Genomic DNA, 17104 nt, shown 5'->3' with positions numbered 1-17104 from the left:
TTCAGCTTTGACTGGATAATGCTTCTTGGATGAGAAGTGAAACATCTTCAAAGAAAAAACAAAGTCCAGTTACCTCATGAAAAAGCATCTTTGGGACAATTATTTTTTTATTTTTTTTATTTTTAATCCCATTTATATCCCGCCCTTCTCCGAAGACTCAGGGCGGCTTACAATTTAAGCACAAACCAATGTGCTTAGCAATAGCCTTCATTCTATGTATATGCCTGCTTATTAGGGCTTTCGCCCCCCCCAAGCGGGATTATTACAAAGTCAGCTTATTGCCCCCAACAATTTGGGTCCTCATTTTACCTACCTGGGAAGGATGGAAGGCTGAGTCAACCTTGAGCCTGGTGGGATGCGAACCTGCACTAATTGCAGGCAGCTGGTGTTACTTAAGGAGGCATTAGCCCACTGCTCCACCAAGGCTCCTGAATTATGACCTGAATGACTAAATCTCCATAGACATTTGGAGGACGGGAAGTCATGCTGGTGCTGATTCAATTCTGAGTAGCTGGAATGGAATAGTTGGCTGAGATTCTCTTCCCAAAATTAAGGAAAAAGTAATGGTAATTGACATTAAATGTTGAAGATTGTATAATAATGAGAATTCTGTTTTAGGCCTTCTGTGTTAAATTATTTTTGCTTTGACAAAATTACACTGTAGTCATGCAAAGGCTATATTTATGTAGAAGAAAACAGCTCATGTTCAGTAACATTTTCTCTCAATTCATTTGTTTCCAAAGGGAATGCCATCTGGCCTTTCAGTAAGAGCACAGCAAGAAATGATTTTCCCCCTCAGTTTTATAGATTGGATGACTTGTCATTGTTAGCTTCTTAAAATGTTCTCCATTGTTACTTTTATTGGAAGGCCTTTGGGATTGTATTTCACACATGGTTAACAGTGTTCGAAACCTTGAGCAAATGATCCAGAAAACCAAAGACAACATTGAGGAAATTCAGAATATTATGAAATCTTGGGTCTTTCCAGTTTTTGAAAGAAAAGATGGGAAAAAAGAATCTCTGCTATACTTGGATAATCAGCAAGAACGACTGAACAAACACTATCAGCTCATTACAGATTCAGGCCATAAGATCCATTTTCTAATTAAGGTATGGTATGCATATATGGACATAACTAATCTGTTAGGAAGAGTCATCTGCAAGTATTTTGTTCCCATGACTAAAAGTATTAAATAATTATACACATAAAATGTCTCATCCATGCTCTCACTTTAATATGCATTTATATTAACGTTACATGAGGAGTGCCAGGTCAGAAATTGGTAGCTACTTTCATCACATATGCCTGTTTGCATTTAGAGCAGGTCATTTTAATTATGATTTCTTTATATTTAGGAAAATTTAAGACTCTTTGAAGCAGATCCATCTTCTGATGTATGGAAAGCTTATCTGGAGCATATAGATGAGATCATTTTGGATGGATTCTTTAATGTCATTGAATGTTCACTTAAATACCTTTTGGAAAATACAGGTGAACTTGTCCTTCTAGACCAGACTCCTTTCTCATTTATTTTATGGGTGGTTATTTCATTATTGTTGAATCTATTGTGAACATAGAGGTGGTGGTGGTGGTGGTGGTGGAGGTGGAGGTGGAGAGAATGTTGGACCTTCATGTTCTAATCCGGATGCAGTGTGCAGAATTAGGATTACAAGAGATCTGGGCTGTGAAAACAAGATTTCTCCCCTTTGTATCTGTATTTTGCTGTGATCAAAAATAAGAGTTTAAAGTCAAAGGTATGATTTTTTTCACAAAATTATGCTGATGTCTATGTCTATTCATTTAATGCAATGTAGAGGACATAGAGAAATGACCTTGAAGAATAGGAGAAAAAGCTGCTACTAAAGCAATGGTCAGAGAAGTGGGTCTTCAGCATGGATCAAGAAACTACCTTGAAAAACATCTCAGACAAGCCCCATCCTAGTTTCCATGAAGATAAAGTGAAAGAGGAGGAACATTCAGACTATAGCTGTTACAATAAAAGTAGTCCTGACTTACATGGGCCTTGTGGACCATAGACTGTTTATCTTGTACTGTTGACATGCTGCTTGCTTCATCTGTGTTAGGCTACAGTTCCTAGACTTTATAGCCAGCTTGGCCTTTGGTTGGACTGGCTGAGAATTCTAAAAATAGTAACCCAAGATATCTGAAGCATGCCAAACTGTGGAAAGTGGTAGTAGTGTTCCATTGCAGAGGTGGGAAGGAACTGCCAGCTGACTAGTTACATCTGCCTTCTTATCCTGCAGATTCCAAGGCAGGCCATGCTCCTCTTTTCAAAGTGCAACTGGAGCTGTCTGTCCCTGAGATGCTATTTTGCCCTTCTCTGGATGCTGGTGCCAGCGATGGTTTCTATGATATAGTTGAAGGTCTTGTGAATAAGATCTACCGGGTCTCTTCCCTGGTACCAAGGCTTGCAGATCATTGCACATTTCCTCATTATCAGGTTTGATCCTTGGTGGCTATAATCCCCTATTATATGTGAGTCTATGCCTCCACTCTTCTCTTTAGTTCAGGGTTGTATTTCTGTCTCCCGACAGGCTGACATGGAGGAGATGGCTGACCTTGCTGACATGCGCCAAAGCTTAATGGGGCGTGTCCAGAAGATGATCTCAGCTTGTGGTGACTATTGCAACTCCTTTGACCATTACTCCTATCTCTATGTGGATGACAGAAAGGAATTCTTACGTCAGTTCCTCTTATATGGTCACGTTCTCACCGCAGAGGAGATAGAAGTCCATGCAGAAGAAGGGGTCCCAGAGACCCCTCCAACACTTCAGCAGTTCAGAGAGCAAATAGACTCCTATGAGAGGGTCTATGAAGAAGTAAGCCACCTGGAACCAGTCTGTGTACTTGACAGCTGGATGAAAGTAGATGCCCGTTCCTTCAAAGCATCTCTTCTGGGTATAATTAAAAAATGGAGTTTCATGTTCAAGCAGCATCTCATGGATCATGTGACCCACAGGTACCGCTACTTTTCTTGCTCCATTTAGATCTTTTATGTTAAGTAGAAAATGTGGTTAAAAAGGAATGGATAAGCATCTAGACCCAAAGCTTCTTTTTTCTGGCACTCCAGCTTCTGCACTGTACATCAATGCAATGTTTAAATAGTTGGCATTGTGGTGTCCCTCTCTTTTCAGGCACGAAACATGTAGGTCCAGTAGATGTAAGTTGTACAGAACAATTGTGGTGTTGAAGAAAAAGTCCAAGAATTCCCAATATCTTGTAGTTTGGCTCATTTCCTCTCATCATAACACCAGCTGCTTGTTCATGCATGTGTTAAAAACTTGACCCATGAGAGATCAGTTTGATGTTCTGTGAATCACAGTATTTTTCTTCTTAAGGATCCTGTTGAAATGTCATATTTCCAGAACTTGATTTAAAATTATCATAGATGTAATGTTTTCAATCAGACTTATTTGATTCATGGCCATTTTTTTTCAAAATGTTCTTGAAAAACTCTTCTGTTCCCACATGGAATGATCTGTGCTTATTTATTTGGCTTTAAGTCAGTTTCAGAGACCTTCCTTCAGTGATCTTTTAAGTGAGCATTGTACATATAGCAAATGCCTCTATGCTGGAGTGATTTCCATTTGGGGGGAATTAAAATTCACATATGATTGGAACAATTAGTAAAATTAATACCCACACTAACAAATAATGGGAAGAATTAGTTCAGGCAATTTACAATTACTACAATTCCAAAGATATATACATGAGAAAAAAGAAACTACAGGGAAACAATTATACATTTTCCAAAGGGGGAAAACTGTTTAATTAGCATGACCAATGCCTAATACATGGATAGCATGCTGATTCTAAATATTCTAAATATTAAAAGGTTTAATTTTAACAAAAATCAAGAAGGAAATATAATATGTACTAAATATGGCCTTATTAAAAAAACATCAGAGACTGGGTGATTGTGCAGACTAGGGAATCTTTTATTGGTGGTAAAAATTGAAAAGTTAAATAGAAAAGTAGGGCAGTATCAGTTGATCATTACTTTTTTCAAAGAAGAGAATGTAAAAGAATTTATTCCCAAGTTGCTGTAAACAGTAGACAGGAATAGTAGACTGGAACTGATGCATACAAACTACCTTTAGATCAAGATAGGGAAGTTCCAATCTTTGGGATTGATTAGCCATTGTTTGTCACAGCTTTGCAGGCCCTTCACCTCCAGAATCACAGTAATTACTTTGTTTTGGCTACTATGCACTTAACCGAATTTCACATTTTCTAAACTATACCAGCTGGAGCACTTCCTAAAGTTAGGTCTGATTATGGAAATTGTAATCTTATTCTATAATCTAATGATCTGGAGAGCATTAGCTTGATGGATTCTCTGGTTGTTTTTTTCTTTTTTTCTTGCTTGTAATTGCCTCATCCTATGCATAATTTCATGATCTGAAGGGATAAGGAATATTACCATTAAATGTCTTCAGTGCTGGTTTAAAGTTCCTTCTCTTTTTGTGTACTCCCACGGTTATGCTTTAAATGTCATGACTAATTGTTGCAGCAAAACAATAATCAAATGGCAATGACTGAATCCTTGTTGAAGGCATTACAGTACAGCAATCTCTGTGAGGTCTTGTGGGATATAGCTGGAAATATGCAGTAATCGTAGTTTATTCTGGGATAAAGTGAGGGACACTAATTATATTACCAAATTATGAGCATAAAATGATAAAAAAATATGAAATGAGAATGCCGATTATTCCCAAGAGAAGATCGTGTCATAGTTTTTCAAGTAATGAGAAACTTCAGGAGTTCTGTGGATTGACTGGCATTTCGTCCTACTTATATTAACATTGACTACATACTTTTAACATGTTTTGGATTTCAGCTTTCTTCAAAAGTGGAGAAGAATGAGCCCAAGGAATATTGCAAAGTAATAGTCCATTTCTTTTAGGGGAAAAAAGTAAACGTATCAAATATGTTTTCTAAAAATGGGATCTTTTTTCCAGTTTCCTCTGAGTAGAAGGATTCATTTTGTCAAATCAATTATTTACACTGTTTCTTCAGTGCAAAAAAAGAGAATCAAGCTGCTATCCTTTCTTTAGAATGGGAAAAGAGCCGTGCAGTCCTTTTTTGTCCATGTAGTTTAAAGAGAGAACTATTTCCTGCTGTGGCTTTCCAGCAGTGGGCGTTTCATGATGTATTACCTCTGAATGGGAGGTAGGGACTCCACTTCTCTAGCCTGGCTAAGGGCTGTTGAGCTGATAGCCAAAATAAATAAATAAATAAAAATGGATCAGGTATAGCTTTAAACTTATGTTTTGATGGCATAACAGAGGCCATTGTTTAATACTTATCATTAGAAAACTAGTTCTCACATACTTTACGAAAAGGGTATAGCAAGTCTCCTGGATCCAGCTCTCCATTAGAAATCCAGAATTCAGATTTATTTCAGGGCCAATCAACCCTTAGGACTAGCCTGCTGCCTGGTAGACAGTCTGCGATTGGTGAGGGCATAAGTCTCCCAAAAGATTCATGGGCATGTCTATTATCTATCACACCAATTTATTTATTTTATAATCCTGCCTTTCTACTTTATCAGGAAAGATGTCAGTTAAAATAAACACTGTATTTTTTTTCTTCCATTCATTTGTGTCCAGTTCTCAGAGACTGCCAGGATAATTCTTTGCAGTTTTCTTGACAAGGTTTTTCAGAAGTGGTTTGGCATTGCCTCCATCCTAGGGCTGAGAGAAAGTGACTGGCCCAAGGTCACCCAGCTGGTTTTGTGCCTGAACTAATATTTATAAGTCTCCAAGTTTCTAGAAAGAATTATGGCTGTGATAGATTATTTGCTTTGTCTTATTTTGGTTTTTGTGGTTTTGGGTGGTGTGGTTTTCCTTATGGCCGTCATTTCTTATCAGGGGGTGATTGCTTCAATAGGTGTTTCTTTGTGTGTGTGTGTGTGTGTGTGTGTGTGTGTGTGTGTGTGTGTGTGTGTTCTTATGGCTGTATGTGGTCGTACATTTGCTGCATTAGTGATATATATTGTGTATTTGGGGGGTTGGTTGGTTGTGGTATTTGGTTATTGTGTAAGTGTAGAAAAGAATGAGGGGTTTATTTTCAAGGTTGGTGGTTTTAAATATTTTTTCTCCAAAGGGTAGTTTAAATTAACATTTCAGGGACTCTCAGAGGGCCAACTCCTCTGGAATCACTGTCCAAGATCAGTCCAAGAGATGGATGCAGTGCTGGGCAAATGGCCTATGCTCAGAATCCCTGCCCTGGCCCAAGGAATAGGGATGGCAGCAATCTTTCTAGAACTTCAAATCATACACAAGCAGGTAACAAGATGGTAATTTGGACTTCTCTTAATCCATTGGGCAGGTAATCCTGGGCAAATGTTCCTATAAGCAATGTCTACTAAAATACACCTTATTTACCTACCCTTGTTGAAAGCAACCTGGAATCCAATAATTCTACACTTCTTTCAATTACTCTGAGACTCAAGGACTGCACCCATTTCTTTCTCCATATTTTTCCCATGGTTGTGATGAAAAAAGTAGAAAAAGTTTCAATTTCAAAAAAGGGAAAAGATGTTGTAGGCAACCTGCCTTCTCTATTTGTCCTAGCCCTTGTTAGGCAACTGGGCTTTGGAAATCGACAGCTCATTTGTCATGTCATGATCTCTCCCACCCCCCCACCCCCGCCCCCCAGCCTCCAAGATTTAGGATTGCATTGCCGCCTTTTTCTTTTGTTCAGGTGATTTGCTGAGTAGGAGCCCTTATAATTTGGCAGCCAGGTTGGGTCCTCTTTTTTTGCTAAGGTAATCGTTTTCTCTAGTTATTTGCTTGAAGGATGATAGATTTTGTTATCACATTTATTGTTCTCAACATATTGTTTTTTTCTGTGATTGTTTCCTCTGCTCTGCCTTTAGTTTGTCTGACCTTGAGGAGTTTGCAAAGATTGCTGAGAAAGGTTTGAACAAGAAGTTGGAGAAAGGAGATTATGAAGGTTTGGTGGAAGTTATGGGTCACCTGATGGCCATTAAAGATAGGCAGTCCAGCACTGATGAGATGTTTGAGCCCTTGAAACAAACTATTGAATTATTGAAGAATTATGAGCAAGAATTGCCTGGGGATGTCTATAGGCAACTGGAGGTGAGTGAAATCCTAGATGTGAATAAGTAAACATAGCACAAACTCACTGACTGATTTAAAGACACTATTCTCATCCAGAGAATGGTCATGGAATACTTGAGCCTAAGAGCAGTAATGGAGATAAGGAGTTATAATCAGTGTCAGGATGAGAGATGTCAGCGTGTACAGTGTAAATTATTCCACACTTTCTAAAGAAGGAGTAGAGTAGACATCTCAATCTGTGTGATATGCACATATTTGCATGCCTTGTAATAATAAAACAGCCTGTCCCAAACAGCCTGTCCCTCACAAGCTGAGTTGGGACTGGTGTTTTAAATTCTTAGCAAATATTGCCAATGGATGCTGTAGTTCTAATATATCTGCATTACATAGCATTTCTACTGAATTGAGGAAAATGTATAGAAATGAGCTACCCGTCCTGATTTGCAGCCCCATCATTACTTTTCTTCCACTGAAATGGCAGTTTGAAGTTAATTTTAGTAGACATAATGATTTTAAAACATGCCATATTTATTTTATTTAAAACATCTTTTTTTGCTTGTTACTAATCTAATAACATGCATTAAGATCGTGATACAGAAGTATGAATAGTAGGATAAAGAGGAAGACAATGATGGGCACTGAAGACCATGGAAAATTATTCCCTTCCTTCTTAATGGGATGCAAGATGTAGATTTTTCTTAATTAAAAAAAGAAGGGAAACAATATTTATTGAGGAAAACATGTAGCTAGCAAAATACCTAAGCAGCACGGTTCCTCTGTTGGAAACAAAATATCTGATATGTTTTTTTAGCGTCCAGCATAATTTTATTTATTTTCTTGCTTCCAGGAGCTGCCAGAAAAATGGAACAATGTGAAGAAGTTGGCCATAAATATGAAACAGCAGGTGGCTCCCTTGCAGGCAAATGAAGTGGCCATACTTCGCAGGAAGTGTGCTATATTTGATGTGGAGCAGAATAAATTCAGAGAAAGATTTTACCAAGAGGCACCTTTCAGGTGAGAGGCAAATCACTGCTGTGAAGCAGTAGAAGTCTTGTGAACTTTACTGAATATAGCATATATTTACCTGGTGACTAAGATAAAAGAGACCAAACCATCTGAATAAGGGAGGCCCTTTTATCTGGCTTGTTCTTTGCACTGGAATCAGTATCCTGTTATTGCAATTCTTGTGTTCTCGATGCCAAATAGCAAGGAAAGGCTAAACAGTTACCTTTTGTAGCATCTTTCCATATCTGTCATTAAAAGATAGGTATACGCAGTGCTTTTTTTGTAAAAGAAAAAGGTGCCGGAACTCACACATGTCATACAACCTGCCTTGCCTACCATTCAAGGTTCCATCCAAAAAAGGTGCCGGAACTCCGTTCTGAGCCTTCTATGAGAAAAAAAGCCCTGGGTATAAGGTATCTTTTTGCTCCTGGCATGGGTATTGCTGATGTCTTACTTTTTCCTTGCCATTACGCTATGCTTGCAGTTCTGATACATTGGTCTTGGCCTCTTCCTTGTCTGGTATGAAATGCTTAAATGGTGTTGCCACCTCAGCTTGACCCAACTCTTTCCTGAAATTTCCTGGCCAGTTAATTGCTAAAAAGCTACTCTCCTGGCCTTTTTCCTCTGAATTTTGCTGCACAGTTAATCCTACTTCAAGATGCAGAATTCTGAAAGAGATTCCATTATCCAGCCTGTAATTTTTATAAACAGCTTTCTGGGGTTGAAATTTAATATGTTTTGTTGCCAGTTGTCTTTTATTAGTGCCCCCTCCCCCCAGCTGTAAAGTTGATGGTTCTGAAATTATTTTGAATGAACACTCATGAAAGGTAGGAGCAGGTGCAGCAACTAAGTCAGAAGAAAATGTGGATTGGAAGGTAAATGACAGCTGTTCATATTTCTTACCTATACAGTTGGATAAACCATACAGTATTCTTTAATTTCCATTTAAGTACACACTAATCATTAATGTTTAGCATTTCATTGCATTTGTAAGGGAAAAAAGTACACAATACTGATTAAACTAAGTTAAAACTTGCTTCCTAGATTTGATGCAACAAACCCTTATGAAATGCTAGATGCATCCCATGCAGAGCTACAGCAAATGGAACTTACCATGACCTCAATTTATAAATCAGGAGATTTATTTGAAGTCAATGTTCCAGACTACAAGCAGCTCAAGAAGTGCCGAAAGGAAATGTGCATTCTTAAAGAACTCTGGGATATGATCTCCATAGTGATCTCTAGCATGAATGAATGGGAAGCTACAAAATGGATTGATATTAATGTTGAAAATATGGAACTGGAATGCAAAAGGTTTGCCAAAAGCATTCGGAACTTGGATAAAGAAATGAGGGCTTGGGATGCATTCTCAGGGTTGGACAACAGGGTGAAAAACATCCTGACCTCCTTGAGGTCAGTGTCAGAACTGCAAAATCCTGCCATCCGGGAGAGACATTGGAATCAATTGATGCAAGCCACAGGCGTGTACTTCACAATGGATGCAGACACCACCTTGGCAGACCTGCTCAAACTCAACCTACATAATTTTGAAGATGAAGTTCGGAGCATTGTTGACAAAGCCATGAAAGAAATGAGCATGGAGAAAGTTGTGAAAGAATTGAAAACGACCTGGGCTAGCATGGAGTTTCAGTATGAACCTCATCCACGCACAAATGTCCCGTTGTTAAAATCTGATGAAGAGCTCATTGAGACACTTGAAGACAACCAGGTGCAGTTACAAAACTTAATGACATCCAAATACATTGCTTTTTTCTTAGAGGAAGTGTCTTCCTGGCAGAGGAAGCTGTCTACGGCAGACTCAGTCATTTCCATCTGGTTTGAAGTTCAACGAAGTTGGTCTCACCTAGAAAGCATATTCATTGGGTCAGAAGATATCCGGTCGCAACTTCCTGAGGTAAAATCATCATTCCCTTTTTATGGGAAATACCACATAACTGTCAGAGAGCAATTATTAGAAATCTGGGAATTGTAGTGCTATTAAATCTGTGCAGCTCCAACCTGAGGAAGGTAATTTAATTCCCAGGATTATAATTCTTTAGGGAAAACCATGACATTGGAAGCAATGTGAGCGATTTTAAATATTTAATGTAGACAGCTCTGCTGGATAAGATGACATAAGTAAAGGATGCAAATATACCATGGTAAAAAAGTTGCTTGAGTTCTGGAGAAATAGCACTTGCAAAGGATAAAATGGCTGATGCACAGACTTCGCTAAATAAATGGTCATTGCTTATCTTGTAATTTCCAGACTAGTATTTATGGTGTTTTCTGTAGCTATAAATCTGAGGTTGCTGGGTTATGTTTGGAGAGGAATTCCTTGTCTTGGTTTGCATCCTGTTGCATATTTGGGATAAGGCACTGCTCCAAAGATTTGAATGTATAATAATAAAAAACACCTTTCAGAGACATGTGCAAGAAATCGGTAAGTCTCATCTCTTCTCATTTATAGGATTCCAAACGTTTTGAGGGAATTGATATTGACTTTAAAGAACTGGCTTACGATGCTGAGAAAACCCCAAATGTAATAGAGGCAACTAAGAAGCCACAGCTATATGAGCAGCTAGAAAATATTCAAAACAGGTGCGTTAAGATATACATACCTGAATTGTGTGCTTCCCTATTTCTAGGTAGGTAAGGATGGCCCTACTTATAGTTTCCTTTTCTGGGATGCATGATTAAATCTGGCTTTAAGATAACTTTTTAGTCAGCCGAACTGTTCTTTTTATAATATGCAGAGTTATAAAGAGAGATGGATGCCCTGTGGCTATGGACTCTGCGGTGCCCTAAATGAGCATCCCAGAGCCTCTTGTAAGATTCCAACATTTTGTAAAGGGCAGCATTTGTTTGTCTGTTGGATTTAAAATCCCACTTTTTTCTATAGGACCTCAAGGCAATGTTCCCTCTTCCTGTTTCCCACAACAACCCTGTGTGGGAGATTGGGCTAAGAGAGAGTGACAGGCCCAGTCACCTAGTGAGTATCTGTGACTGAGGATGGATTGGAACCTGGGTTTCCTAGCTCTTAGTCCAACGTTGTAACCTGTCTGTTCATTATTATTCTCGATACACAAAGAATAATCCCCATAGCCCTAATTAATTAATTAACATTAATTAATTAATGTTCAATTTAAAGACAGCCTGCCCATCATGGTTGTAACTCAACGGTGGTCATAAAACATGTTGATCGTGTGACAAAGCCAAGGTCACAACTGTTTTAGTGGTGGTTGTTAAGCAAATCACAGTTGTTAAGCCAACCAGTGGTGCACTATAGATACGGTTTTGCTAAAAATATTTTTTGTTAAAAAATGTCCCTTTTTGGCAAAAGCAGCTTAAAATGTGGTCATGTGACCGCACTTCGGTTGCTCAGCAACTGGGCCACATTTATGGCCGTTTGCAGCATCATATGATCTTGACCAGTTGGGGGGCACTTTCTTCAAATTTGTGTTGTAACTATTCTCCAGGTAGGTTTGCTAAGTGACCAATTGCAAGTGAAGTACTAACTGTAGTTCTTACCTTGGCTCTCTTTTTCTTTGTCCAACTTTTGAACATACTTCTCCCAATGCACACAAACTATTCAAAAGTAGTTCTTGATTTGGAAAAAGTAATGGAACCTCATTTTTAAAAATGAAATGTATTATTACATATGAAACGTATGTGCATAAAACATTTTTTTTGCTAATGTGAATGTATTAAGTAAGATACACAGCCTAGAAAGAAAGAGCTATTGGATAAGTGTGTATCAGCACATCTGGTTTACTTAGACTGTTATATTTGCCTTTTATTCCATATAGTAATGCTATTTAATGTTTGATTTTGTCAGATTGTCTTTGTGTGAAAAAGCTTTGGCTGAATATTTAGACACCAAAAGATTGGCCTTTCCTAGGTTTTACTTTATTTCCTCTGCTGATTTACTTGATATTCTTTCAAATGGCACCAATCCACAGCTGGTAAGTCACTTCCATTTTTTTTTTCTAGTCATAAACATGGCATTTTGGAAAATGTGCTGAATTCAGTTCCTCAACACTGGCTGTAAGAAGAGCCTGTTCTTTCATTTCTGCTACATTGTCCATAAATCTTCCCTTTCAAAGCATGCTGGATCTTTGAATCCCCACTAGATGGCAGCCTGTACATCTAGTACTTTTCCTAAACTCAATTAAGTCAACATTGGTTTGTAACGAGAGACAGAGAGAGAGAGAGAGAGAGAGAGAGAGAGAGAGAGAGAGAGAGAGAGAGAGAGAGAGAGAGAGAGAGAGAGAGATATGAAAAGTTTCCCTGAATGTACAAACGTTGCAGTGGGCTAAGCAAATTGCAGAATACCACATTTTGCTGTACTTTTTATACTATCCCTGACTTTTCAGTTGCCAGTTGTCTACAGATATTGAAAAGTTTGTTAAGATATATTGGGAAAGATAATTTGTAGTAGAGAAAGAATAGGGTGGAAAATGAATCTAAGTCATTTATTTAAGCATTCATACCCACCACTATCAGAAGTGCTTACGTAGTGGTACCCAAGGGGGAGATAGCTTTTAATATCAGGCAACTGTTGCCTTCTGGATCTAATTATTTTTGCATATGTAAAAGTAAAGGATAGAAGAAGGAACATAGGATGGTTTTCAGCCATGCCTTAGATTCATCAGAGTGTTTTCATCTGATCCAGGCCTAAATACATCAGAAGAAGTCTCTCTGGTAGAATAATGAAGAATAATGCCTTAAAAAGCTCTCTGGTAGAAGAAAGAGCATTTTAAATTCTGCCTTTTTAAAAAAATCCCATTTATATCCCGCCCTTCTCCGAAGACTCAGGGCGGCTTACAATCTAAAGCACAAATCAATGTGCTTAGCAATAGCCTTCATTCTATGTATATGCCTGCTTATTAGGGCTTTCAGCCCCACCCCCGAATAAAATAGCCATTTTATTCCTATTTTAAAAAATGTGTTGTAAAATCAAAATAAATATGTATGATGAAATATGGATAAATGTATTGGTTTTCCATTGTTGTCTTGGAGTTCTGTTTGTTGATTCTAGGAGAGGATTAACTATACAAAGATTTCATCTTAGTGCCCCATCTATTAAACTAGCAATGCTTTAGGGACAATTGAAAGATTTAGTTGATGGCAAGTAAGTATATTTATCATATGGAGGGAGAGATGCTTTCTACATAAATGCAAGTTATTTTAAGATCGCAGAGTTGGTTTTATAAGCTGCTAAATGCTAATTATAATTGTTATGTATGCAGGCACCTGCATAGCAACAGCCACCAGGGGGCGTTGGCCTGAACGGTTTCGGCAGGAAACCCAGTTTCGGCAGGAAACCTAGGGCCAACCCCATTGGCTGTCCGCTTACCTGGCCGGGTATTTAAGGAGGCCAGGTAACCCTCACTCCCCAGTTCGCTACCCCCCTTCAATAAAGAGCTGAACTCACACACCGGCTGGCGTCTCTTCTGTGCGTCGGACCCACTACACAATAATAATTGTTGGCATTCTTCGAAATTTAGATCTCTGGAAATGACAATTAGGAAAATGGGCAAGTGTAAAGTTGTGTTTCACTTTGATTCAAAGTCTGACAACAGTAGTCTTAGTTAATATGCCAGCAGGGGATTTGAGCTGATTTTTTTTAAAGTCCTCATTTATGTTAAGTGTTCCTTGAAATATGAGCAATCTGTCTTAATTCATTTTGCAGGTTCAGCGCCATCTTTCAAAACTTTTTGACAACATGGCCAAAATGAAGTTTGATGTGGATTTGGAACAAAACCCAAGCAAGCTGGGTTTAGGGATGTACAGTAAAGAGGAAGAATATGTTGATTTTAGTGAGCCATGTGATTGCAGTGGGCAGGTAAATGAGTGTCAAGAAACAAATTGCTTTTGGGAGGGAGGGAGGGAGGGAGGGAGGGAGGGAGAGAGAGAGAGAGAGAGAGAGAGAGAGAGAGAGAGAGAGAGAGAGAGAGAGAGAGAGAGAGAGAGAGAGAGAGAGGGAGAGGGAGAGAGCGCAATAGGTTCCAATAAGCCACTTGTGACAACTATTCTAGCAGCCTGGAGAACAGAGAGAAAGAAAGGGAATTATGCTAAGTGACCAGTGTGTCCTTCATTGTCATGTAGGGCAGCCATTCCAATATGCTATCTGAGCTGGTCATAATGTGAAGGCCTGGATTTTTATTACTAGGGCTGTATTTTTCTTTGTCATTCCTACTTTTATATATCAGATCTTTTAAGATGCAGATCTGAGCTGAGGCTAATATTTTATAAATACATTGGGAGATGGGGGGGCAAGTGGGGATAAAGTAAAGTTTAAAATGCCTGAAATAAGTATTTGTTTTAAAAATGGCATTTCATAGCAATGATCATCCAGGCAAGTCAAACCATTATACCAATGGTTACTTTAGAGTCCAGCTTTATCTTTAATGGATCATGGACAATTTAGAGAAGCAGTCAAAAAGCCATAGGAGACTTCCTCACCGATTTTCACCTCATGCACATATATGATGCTCAGAATAACATAGAATTATCCTTTCCAGAAGATGTGGTGGAGTGTGAACAATTATGAAATTTTCTGTGGAAAATGCTAATCAAGGAGAGGTGCCTGATCTATGGCCAAAAGTTGATACTACGTTATAATACCATGTGCACTGAGAATTGATATTAAATACATGACTGGAGTATAATTATTTTAAAAATACTTGATTTTAAAGAAATGGAAATGAAGTTACAGTAAATCTGATTTTTTTCTGACCTCATTTGGAGTATGGCCTCTGGAAAGATGAATTATAGCTCTCAGTAGGGAAAAACGTGCACAACCCTGCTACCAAAAATAAAGAAGTTCATATATATATATATTACTTCACAGCTGCCTCTTCTCACCCCTGCAAGGTTATGGTATATGGAGTTTGGTAGCAAGAGGGCCAATTCCAATTGGTGCATCCATCAGGATATCCTCCAGTGAAAGTGCCTAGCAATATTCTTTGGTATTTCCAGAGAAGGACAAGTTGTAGATGGCCACTGATGTAGTTGTTCACCTTCTTCTCTAGGTGGAGTGTTGGCTGAACCGTGTGTTGGACTCCATGCGGGCCACTGTAAGGCATGAGATGACAGAGGCTGTGGTGGCTTATGAGGAAAAGGCAAGGGAACAGTGGCTGTTTGACTATCCTGCCCAGGTATTCTTTGCTTCTGCTTCTGGGGAACAATTTACTGTGTGTAGAATCTTTTTTTTGGAGCAAATGATATTTGCTCCAATTTTCCCCAAACAAGCCACCTCCACTCCTGATAAATAGGATTTCTAGTGAATGAAGGTGAATAGATGTGTCCCAGGATAATGTTGCAGGATCCAATCTGGGTCAGGGATTGGGACCAGAGGCTTAGTCTTCCAAGCTTTCGGACTCGTTCTGGAGCCCATCCTTGCGGAACTTCTCTCTCACAACCAGGCATCACATAAATACTATACATAGAATAGCCCAAAGCACACACTCTGTTAGAGGGAAGTTCCCCAAGCACGAATCCGAAAGCTCAGAAGACTAAACCTCTGGTCCTGTTGACCGACCCAGCTTGGATCCTGCAAGGATTTCCCAGCCAGTTGCTTGCAATGGTGGATTAAACATACTAGCTGCTATAGTCTAGCATATACGGAATAGTGATGGAATAGACAGTTACATTCTCTAATATTTATCATTTTTCATCTGTAGTACGTATGATCAGGCTATCAGTCATAGTTTAAAGCCATATTAGCTTCTGTTTGCAGATGTTGAATCATTTACCTTTAATTCTCAAACAAGCCCCCTCCTCACGACCATCACTGCTGAAAACTGGTAGCATGTTGGATTGCAGAAAAAGATAAAGACTATAATATAAAATCTACAATCAATATTTCACTGTTAAAAAAATAAAGCAAACTCCTAAAATTCCCCCTTATAATGCTAAATTACAATCTCATTCTAGTAGGTGATGTAGCCAAACCTAGATTATGACCCCCCCCCCCGATCCCTTCCAGACATTAAGGGCAGGCCTGAACAAAAGATCTCCATCTCTTCTCTAGACTTCAGTAGGTTTGTTGGTTAAGAGAAGGTGTTTTAAATAAATATGACTTTTATGATTTACACATTGCACTAAGCCATGATTTTTTAACCATTACATCTTGAGCTAAAAACAAACAATCATGTTGTGGCTTATGACAACATATGAACCCAACAGGTCTGTTCCTTGACTCTGGTTTATGTACTGGAGTTCAGAGATTAAGAACAACCTAAAAGGTCATTGTCAAGGGCAGTGATGTGAAAATAATGGGAAATGAAGTTTCTATTACAGGGCCAGCAGCCTTGCTTTTGTGTTAAGCCAATAGGGGAAGAAGTCAGTGCCAAACCCTGGAAAAAAAGGAAGGCCACCAGTAAAAGTTTAACTTTTAAATGTTTAACCTTTTTTGCTCCCTCTATAAACATTGTTCCCACTTTAATAGCTCTTGAGCCAGATCAGTGCTACAAGAATCAGGCTGCCAATGACTAAAGATTATCAAATGGTTTTATAGCTCAGAAGTTTTTCCTTTGCTTTAAAAAGAAAAGAAAAGCCATTTCCTCCAAGCATCTAATAAATAAGGGCTTGGGGAAAATGGTTTTCTTTTTATAATATACTGGGCAAAGGTTGCTTTGCTAGTCTAAACTTGATTTAGATACCAGACACTGAACAAAACTCTGGTTGATTTATTTTTCATTTTTTTTAAAGCAATGGTGCAGATATTTCAGAGCGTTCCCGTTGCTCTCTGCATAAGTCTGTGGTGCAAACGTCTGTATCTGTTCATGTTTAAAAATAATTGTGCCCTCCTAATGGTTTACTTCACACTTATTAACATCCTGCTTCTATCCTTTGACACTTAAGGACATGAAGTTCTGTATGTCATGCTTCTTATGAGCTTTTTTACTGGCTTCTCATAGATTACCTGAAGCAGGTGGTAGTAGCAAGAAATATCTTTAAGATCAGAAATATTTAATCTCAG

The 17104-nt window shown here is 38.6% G+C and overlaps 1 protein-coding gene across 1 annotated transcript in view; it reads left to right on the top strand.

The window, feature by feature from the left end:
* The window catches only part of DNAH9 (dynein axonemal heavy chain 9), a gene marked incomplete at both ends in the record, with an annotated part of 232762 nt that overhangs the window by 36772 nt on the left and 178886 nt on the right, over positions 1 to 17104 (top strand). Inside the window, 11 exons of the mRNA XM_081320420.1 lie at positions 869 to 1110; positions 1357 to 1492; positions 2266 to 2462; positions 2557 to 2981; positions 6906 to 7128; positions 7958 to 8124; positions 9160 to 10030; positions 10586 to 10716; positions 11954 to 12080; positions 13811 to 13963; positions 15153 to 15278. Coding sequence (XP_081176546.1) covers positions 869 to 1110; positions 1357 to 1492; positions 2266 to 2462; positions 2557 to 2981; positions 6906 to 7128; positions 7958 to 8124; positions 9160 to 10030; positions 10586 to 10716; positions 11954 to 12080; positions 13811 to 13963; positions 15153 to 15278 — 2798 coding nt within the window. The remainder of the gene's footprint in view (positions 1 to 868; positions 1111 to 1356; positions 1493 to 2265; positions 2463 to 2556; positions 2982 to 6905; positions 7129 to 7957; positions 8125 to 9159; positions 10031 to 10585; positions 10717 to 11953; positions 12081 to 13810; positions 13964 to 15152; positions 15279 to 17104) is intronic.

This window comes from Vipera berus (assembly GCF_964194415.1).
Source record: "Vipera berus genome assembly, chromosome: 2".
Taxonomy (NCBI): Eukaryota; Metazoa; Chordata; class Lepidosauria; order Squamata; family Viperidae; genus Vipera; species Vipera berus.
Note: the sequence above shows the minus strand (reverse complement) of the source record. Positions and strands in the feature narration are given on the sequence as shown.